General features: G+C 40.2%; 1 protein-coding gene across 2 annotated transcripts; it reads right to left on the minus strand.

Moving 5' to 3' along the window:
* Positions 1-1,175: 1,175 nt before the first annotated feature.
* MRPL22 (mitochondrial ribosomal protein L22) lies at positions 1,176-9,097 on the minus strand. 2 transcript variants are annotated; one of them, XM_010719177.3, is made up of 7 exons: positions 9,029-9,097; positions 8,904-8,949; positions 7,079-7,214; positions 5,139-5,204; positions 4,625-4,702; positions 3,775-3,844; positions 1,176-3,351 (listed from the first exon to the last, which is right to left on the minus strand). In XM_010719177.3, the coding sequence occupies exons 1-7, from the start codon at positions 9,054-9,056 to the stop codon at positions 3,140-3,142; spliced, it is 636 nt and encodes a 211-aa protein (XP_010717479.1). In that variant the 5' UTR covers positions 9,057-9,097; the 3' UTR covers positions 1,176-3,139. The 2 variants fall into 2 exon arrangements, with proteins under 2 accessions (XP_010717479.1, XP_010717480.1); XM_010719178.2 differs by having other exon boundaries at positions 9,035-9,071.
* Between the last annotated feature and the right edge of the window lie 134 nt (positions 9,098-9,231).

Genomic DNA, 9,231 nt, shown 5'->3' on the forward strand with positions numbered 1-9,231 from the left:
CAAAAGTCAGTTCCTAACAACAGTTCCTGCAACTTCTCCCTCCTTTCAAGTTATTTTCCCCAGGTGAGGCTCCAGCAAACAGTAACTCATGTAACTATTAGCACTGTTACAGTCTTGTATTTTGTTTAATTAGTAATTATTTTAAATTACATGGCTGAAGTGGAGCTGGGTAGCTGTCATTCAGCTATAAAGACTTGTTCTTAGAAAAGCTAGGAATAGGGGCATTTTCAAGAGAACTATAGATCATACGGTGAAGAATGTCACACTTTGTTTACATGGTTCATTGAAGACATTAGGAGCAACCTTATTCCTATTTAGAGAACTGTTTGCAAATGACCTTCCAGCATCCCATTGGTGGGTTTTCATGGGGACTGACAGAAAGCAAAGAGTAATGCCTATTGTGCATTTGCTCCAGTTGAACGAAGAACTTCCCAAGCATCTAGATGCTAAGGAGGCAGCACTCTTACCCAGCTCCCATATTTGTGCAAGCAGAGTTAATCAGAAGCTTTATGCTGTATGACCTTGGTCCAGTCAAGTTTATTCCAGGTACTGCAGCACAACCACAGCAGGCCATTGTTTAATCACTCTTAGATTTATCTTCTGTGTTTTTCAGAAAGCTCATGAACACTACATCCAAAGGTAGATTTAGGAAAGATTCATTAATAATCTCCTCAGTAATTGCCAGAGTTCTAAAAAGGAAAACAAAAATTCATAACACATCCAACAAGACATGGAATTGGCAGAAGTACTCTGACTTTCTCAGTACTTCAAAATGTTTATGAACAAGTCCAACAGCAGGTTTTCAAGCTTTCATCAATTAAATCTCACATTGCTGAGCACAGCTCACAGTTCTGCTCTCTTCAGATTTCCCTGAAGCCTTACTACACCTTCACGCATACTTGCTCCTTCTGCAGTTTCTGTAACATCAGCACACAGGTACAAAAGTGGTGAGTTTACAGTGCCCCAGATGCTATTAGTAAAATTAGCATCAAGTAGAGGCCTAGGTGCCTCTCCCATCCTGTCTGGTGACAGCTCATTTAAGAATGTTCTTTTATTGGAGGTCACAGGAATAAACAATCATCTTCTGCAAAGGACTTGTTGCAATTAACAGTACTTTCCTTCTGAATCCATCTCACAAGTGTAGATTTACTAGTTAGTAAGAAAGCACAGCAGAATAAATAAAAAACAGTTTTATTATTTATTTAAAACTTGACAGTTTTATCATTAGGTTGTACTGAAATCAAGATCCAGGCAGGCTCCATAAATCACTTCAGACACTTCTACCCTCCTATAAGCAAAGGGGAGGAATCAAGGCAGTTCAAGCTCTGTATCTCACCAGACCTCCCTGTACTGTTACAGCCAAGGATGTGGATCTTCCTTGGCCAATACCATAAGGATCCACTATGTTACACATCATTCATAAGGAAGAAGCAGATAAGATGGGGCCTGTAAAGCATGGCCAAAAAAAGCGTTGCTATTTTTTGTTTTGAGGAAGATGACAGAAATGACAAGCAACAACCACTTCTGTGGTTGCATCTTGCCTTTTGACTGAAGGCCATTTAAGGAAGTGTCAGGGCCACCAGCTGCATCATGAAGGTGGAAAAGACATCAGCAACATTCTCACTTCTCTTTCAGTTTTCTGAGAAAACCAGAGCAATTATACAATCTTGTCTGGAGGTCCAAAGAGATTCGAAGGGAAATACACAGCTTTCTCCTGAAAGAGGTTATCTAGAAGTCAGGTTTTACATGCTTAAATCACGAGTGCTGTTAAGTATGGATTATCTTGCAATTCTTTAATCTTTTCCCAGATCACTGACAATCCTCCATCAGAACAAGTACTGAGCCTGCAAGCACACCATGGACGAACAGAGGGCAAATAAGCACCATTAGTAGTAGGAGCCATGTACGTATTTGTGTAACTTCACAATCCCCTAACACTCTTGTACTGTAAGATTGCTTCTCTGGGAGCCAAAAGAAACAGCTGCAGGCCACTTCCATTAGGACAGCTAAGAATTTGTTTCCTTACAAACTGTCCCTTTACCATTATTCAAGCACTGATGAAATTTTCAGTCAGTGTGGTAAAAAGACCCAAATGAGGTAAGCAATCAATCTTCCACTCTAATGCTCTCAGAATGAAAAGGTCTAAATATCAGACATTTTCATAAACAAGCAACTATAATTCTTTTTATGCCAATGTCCATGATCTGATTTTCACCTGGGTGAAAACATGACAGTGTGAAGATGTTTTCACTACTTTTTCCCTTAATTAATGATAAAAATAGAATATGGGGTTTTTTTTTGTTTGTTTTTCCAGAGAACTGGAAGTCTGGATCATGTATGCAACAAGCCATTCCACATTAAATCCATACAGCATTTTACTTCCCTCAACATTACAAAAGCAATTTGTTCCCAGACAGTATAATTAGTTCACTCTCCACTACTCATATTGAGTTTCCACAGAGAACAGCATGAACTCCACACACATATCAGACTATTAATGCCACGGTCAGAACTCAGGTTTCAATGTGCTGCAAGTTTTCACTACCACGTCCCTCCCTGACAAACTAAACATTGCCACCTACTGACACCGCCAAAATCTGAACTTGGAATTTTTCACTCCCCACAGTGCCTACAGTGCACAACAGAGACAGTAAGGAGGTGGCATTACAGCCCAGATAAAGGAATCATTAATTGATGCCTGATAATCCAAGATTGATGTCAGTTATGTTGAACTGTTGTGGCTACTTTCCAATGTCCAATTCTGGTAAGTTTACTCCAACTCGTGACCCTGCAACCGATTGTACACTTCTACAATAAAGGACCTGAACGTACATAACAGAGTTGCAGGAACTGCATGACAAAATTCCCAACAAGTTTTAAGTGCAGTGTTTCCTCTGGATTTGATAGCACAGAAGTTGAAAGCTGTAGTCCAAGTAACAAAAAAAGTAACATCTGTTGAATCTGCTGCTGCTCTTCCAACATTTTTGCACACCTCAGGCTTGACAAATAAGAGATCTGTGATCATTCTTGCATCATTCAGCTCCAACAGCAACAAAAAAAAAAATAAAAACATGTTTTAGGTTTATTTTACATAATTACTTTGTCAAACAAGAAATACCTATACAGTCACAAAAGTCCATCACAGTGTGTGAACAAGGGTTCTATTGCGCAGCTGTTGCACGTATTCTTTTGCTTGGTCAAAACCAGTCTTTCGTGGCTCTGGAGGAGGAGGAAGCCCTTCCACCAGCTTCACAAAATAGTGGCACTTGACGATTTTCATGATGCCAAACATGCCTCTCCCATGGTAACGGATCCGTTTTGTATAATGGCCTTTGCCTGCCAGTGACTCAGCTGAAGGAAAAAAGGTGGGGAGGAGAGAAGACCAGTCAGTCTCAGAATAAACTGCTATACATCTGCAACTGGAACACTGTCTCACCAGTGGATTTTTCCATGACTGCAACTGAAAAGTTAATTCAATTAATTATTCCCTTCTCCATCTTCTGTAATATTCAGCAGATCACTGCTACAGAGGAAACCTTGGAGTTGAACTAACACTTCAGAAGCACCAAGAAGGTGAATTTAGGAAATATATAAATGAAGATAATTAATGTCAGTTGTGATGCAAGTAGAAAGCATCTCTTTGATTTTTTGCTGAAGATATTTACTAGGAATTGTATTTCATCCATTTCTGCCAATTTGAGACAACAAAGTCTTACTAAGGATAAACTTTTCATGGAGTAGGATGACATTCTGTGCTAAAAAAAAATACATTACCTATATATAAATTTGATTTGAATTCCACATTGTGATTTTTTACTGCCATTTCCTGAGCCTCTAGGAGAACCTGTAAGAAAAAGAGATAGAAGTACTGAGCAGAAATTGAAGCAATGTTATGTCATATCTCTGGATAAGATGAAGAAATTTGCAAGTTTAAAGTCAATTACAGAAAAGTATTTCAGAGAGATCAAAATTGTTAAAAATAAACTTATATCTTATATAATTACATTCTCTGCACACAAACTGGAAAACTTCACATCATCCGTATTACATTTTTGGGTTAGACGGCTCCCACCAGCAGCTGTCAGTGAATGGACCTTCAATTGGTTTGATACAAGATTAGAAACAGACATGGGTAGAAATCAAGTTATGCCATTCAATATTTTTGAGCTAAAACTTAATACTACTCAGTCATAATTATGCCAGAAACCAATGCTTTGGCCAAGCAAACAATTTGATACTCCCAACAACTACTGTGTATGAAAAATTTCTGTGCTTTAACAGAGCTTAATCCCTTCCCCGATGATACTCCTCATCATTTATGATTTTGAAGAAATGAAGCACATTTACAGAGCAGCTATTTATGACAGATTCTGCATTATCTACCATGATCTTAAATCCAAACACTGTTACAGTGAAGGTACCCACATGCTGTTTGTTATCAAAAATTTAGAACGTTCAGCACAAGATACTTCTGTGCATCCTTAAGTCACAACATTACATGACTGCTACAAGAATGTGGTCTAAATGGGTTCTCACAGGCTTACAGAAACATTTTAAACCAACATCAGCAGATATTCGGAAAGTTTTCTTGAAACTGGGTTTGTTAGAGAATACTGCTGCATACCTCTTTGATCACCTTCGCTCCCTTTTTATCATTGAATTCCAACTGAGCAAGAGCTTGATCAATGGACATTCCTTTAATCTGCAATTAAAGTGTTAAAGTTAACTTGTGTAATTACAAATATTTCTTTTATTCAGAAGACAGTCTTTAAATTATTTTGCTCTTACAAAGAACAAATCAGAAGACTTAAGCTTCCTTAACAGACATTTCTTCAGTGCAATATCATACATACAATTCTTCTCAGCTAAATGATAAATGATAAATTATTCAACTTTCTTTTAACTGTCTTTTCTTAGAGCAAAAAAACAGCAATTACTCTGCTCCAAAGATCCCTGGGTACACATTTGAGAACAATACTAAGATTAAGATAAAGTACAAACAACCGCCTGCTGCACAACTGCATCCTCAGTACTCTATCAAAGATACTGATTATGCTCTGATTGAACTAGACTGTTAAAGCAAATACAACAATTAAATTTTATTCTAAAATACAGAACAAATAAGCACTTCTGCTTACCAGTTTTGCCAGATACCACATCTTATCTTTGCTGTATTTTATTTCCCTCCGACAATGATATATTTCCTGAGTGCATAAAAGAGAGGACAAGTAATTTTACTGTGAGAACAAAATGAAGCATACATGTCTGCTTTGCACTGCACATTCTTTTGAGGAATAAAAGAACAGCTCTCCCCTACTGCTCACACCTTGAACACAAGTCAGGCATACTGTTGCCATTTTAAACTGTACACTTTAATACTGCATAATAACAGTAAACCTCAATACAATCTTATAAGAATTAAATTAGTTCATAAACAGAGATCATGAAAACCATATTCTATCTTTTTTCATATCTTTTCCTTCCTCCCCACCTTTTGAAGCAGTCTAAAGGCTCATGTGCCCATTCACTCTTAAAAGTATTACTGTGCTGTCACACCATCTTGCTGGGATAGCAACTCAACACCAATGAATTTAATTAGCTCTTCAGAAGTGAGGAGGGTTTTGAGTTTGACTGACATGACGAGGTGTCTCCAAAGGGCATTTAACATTATTACTGCACCAAGAGAGCAAAAGCAGCTAGTAAAATTTAACATCGATACAAATTTGAAGGACATGGAATCTTTTACACACAGGAAAATAATTGATTTAAGTGAGCTGGTTGGTAACTCTATTTTCATGTATATATTGCACTAGTCAGCACTGTACACAGCACATAATTCTAATTCTAGGCCATAATATTGATAGAGGTGATAAATGCTAACGGCTCACAAAAACACGTCAGGAAAAAATGATTCTTCTGAGATGCAAATAATTTATTTTGCTGAGCAGCACCTCTAACAGAGACATCACTTCCCAAGTACAATTTAAAAAATGAAAATACAAGACATCAGTTTCCAAGAATGAGGAAATACTGAAAAATTAACCTAAAATTCTCTCAGGTTAAGGTGTAGAGAAAACAGTATTGATTACTCCCTTCAGCGACCAAAGACAATGCTTAACTTTCCACAAATTAAAAGACTTGCTTCTGTTCACACTTATCTGCAATTCCCAGCTATGAAATGATCAAGAAGAGGGGACAGGGAGAAGCATGCATGATCTTGATATTAGTTTTTGATGACAGCATCTGTTATGACTACGTTTTCAAAACAATCATGTTACTCAAACTGACTTCTGCAAAAGTTGTCTTGAATGGCTATCAGGCCTTCATTGATTTTAGCCTCTTTGCTTCTATTTATGGTTTAGCAAACACAAGTGCAACAGACTGAAGAACAATTCCACTGCACAGTGTTTACAAAATGATTTCTTAAGGAAAGGAGACTTCTGCCATCACATTCTTTACCTGACTCCCATGTCTGTCCCCACACAACTTTACAATCCCTCACACATGTCAAACAAATGAAGCAACCATTATGAGAGTAGACAACCTATGAACAGCCCCATTAAGAGGGAGACCACATTCAGAGGGAGAATATCAGACCTAAGAGAATCCTATATAGCACAAAACTCAAGATATTAAAAAAGCATGCACTCTATTTAAATAAACAGGTACCATTAGTTCCACTGCTAAGGGAAAGTTACATTTATAGTTATAGCAGCTGTCTTCTTTCCTAGTTACCTACTGCTGGATGAACAGCACAAGTGTAGAACAACACATTCTTGGTAACTTTCATCTCTTCATAGTTCAGAGAATTCTACAAGCAGAGGATGGCACCTTTGCAGTTTGCAGTACACTGAGTAGATGATCAGCTGCACAGCAGCTTCAAGTTCCAATTAAGTTACAAATGGAGAAGAATCAAAGTGATGTGAACTCCTACAATTTCAATACGCGAAGCAGAATAAAAGCTTAAATAATCAGCAAGAAAGTAAGCAGACTTGTGCCTTGTGGAGTCATCCAGAGACAACCTGTTTTGAAACTGCAAAACACAACCACGTAAAGAAAGGTGCAGGTGTGTGCTTACGGCTGGTCTCCGAGGTTCCCCAGGCAGCTGAGGAGGGTAAACAATCCTGTTCTTTTTCTCCCACTTCCCAAGTTTCTGCAGGGATGTACTTGTGTGGATGCACGACAGCGGGAAAAAGCTACCAGCTGCAAACCACCTGCAAGACAAGACCACAGTCACTGCTGTGAACATAAAAGTTCTTTGCTGCTGTCCAGACTATCTGAAGCAATTGTGAACTTGCTTGCCTTCATAAAGAGAACTGACACATTAACAGTGTTACTTCGAAAGTAGTTTGAAGTCCTTTTCAGTTAACATCGAAGGGCTTTTTAATTTAACAAAAAGCTTAAGGCTTCCTAAGGCATGCCAAGTAGCTTAAGTTACATTTGTATAGCATCAGATTCCACATGTCCCCTGATCATCACACAAACACCATTACCTCTCTTTTCTTGGATTCATTGGTTCATTATTTGCATAAGGAATTCATGTCTTGTAATTTTCCCAAGACTAACTAATACTCATCTAACTTTTAACAGCAAACCTTCTAACAGCAATAATTTGTAGCTTTCTAAGGAACTGAGAGTGAAGAAAAAAAAGTATCAAAAGCATGTAAGCACTTGAAAGGGAAAATAATCTCAACTTCCAAAGTGCAAGGAAACCAATGCGAGATAGACGACAGCAAATATAGAACTTTCTACAGCTTCAGTCAGTTTGCTCACTCAGTCACAAAGACTGAGCTGCATTTTGCCCCCTGCTGACCAGAGGCAGCTGCTTACAATAGCAAGAAATCGACGAGTTCAAAATGAAACACTTGGAGCTTTAACGAGGCTCTAACAGTTCTGTGTGAGTTGCCAAGTTGTGCAAAACATTCTAAAATGTCTGGCAAACAAAACGCACTGAACAACTTCACGAAAGCATTGTACACCTTAGAAAGTGTTCACAACACCAGTAGGAAGAAACATGCTAAATAAATGTGTTAGGCACATTTTTTCCACAGTTATTTACCAAAACAACAGCTTACCATCGCCAGACATAATATCATCAACCAATACAGGACAATATTCGACCACCACACAAATATCACTTCGCAGTTCCACAGGCTAACAATGAAATAAGCATTACCCTCCAGACATCAGCACAACACGCGAGTCCTAACAGACTGAGGAACCTTACATTCTGTGTCTTAAGGCAACCCTGAGAACAGCTCTATTTACCATAGTTCCAAGAGAGGAAAAAGGACACAAACACACTGCAAGGAAAAGAAAGTGACAAGCAACAGAAGTTTTTATATTTTACAACTAAGAGGTTCTTTTAATTAAGTTTCATATTACATAACTTTACAGGAAGAAGCATTCATAAGCAAGAGGTGGGAAACACACAGAACTGAAAAACTGATCAGGGAAAGCAATTCAGCTGAGCTGAAGGACAGTAACACAAGAACAACATAAGCCTTTTTTCATTTTCTTCAGTGACCACCTCTGTGATTGACTCCACAGGCTCTGGCAGAGACCAAAGCTCTGCAGTTTGAGCACCATACTCTCAGCTTTTCTTCTGGAACTGGGGATGCAGTGGGCAGCGACCAGCACTCCCCAGCATATCTGTGCTGCTCCTCCAGAGCAAAGGATCGGCCGTGCAGGAGGGCAGTGACTGGGGGAGAGCAGAGACGGATACAGGAGACAAGCTCTGAACAACGCAACCAGAGAAAAAGCTGCGTGGCGGATAGAACGGCCAAAGGAGAGCATCTCACCGTGCCACAGAGGGCGCAAGAAGACGGGCACAGGGACGGGAGAGGCCCAACTCACACAGCCCCCACCCGGCCTGCTGCAGGACGGCGGAGCCCCGCACTCACCTCTCCGGCCGCATCCAGCCGAGGAGCCCCCGCACCCAGGCGCTACCTGCAACGAAGAAACGAGATGAGCCCGGAGAGGAGCGAGCGATACCCGCGGAGCACCGTGCACGTCCCCTCGCGCTCACCTGCACCTCCCGCGCAGCGCGCCGCCATCTTCCCCGCCTCGCTTTACGGCGGCCGACTCCCTGCGCGTGCGTAGCGAGGCGGGCGGGAGGGCGGTTTTGCGACAGTTTGCGACGCTTTGCTCGGCGGGAGCTCTCGCGTGTGGCGGCGGCGCGGCGCGGGGCCATGGCGGCGGCCGTGCGGGTGCTGCCCGCCTCGCCCAACT

This window comes from Meleagris gallopavo, chromosome 15 (assembly GCF_000146605.3).
Source record: "Meleagris gallopavo isolate NT-WF06-2002-E0010 breed Aviagen turkey brand Nicholas breeding stock chromosome 15, Turkey_5.1, whole genome shotgun sequence".
NCBI lineage: Eukaryota > Metazoa > Chordata > Aves > Galliformes > Phasianidae > Meleagris > Meleagris gallopavo.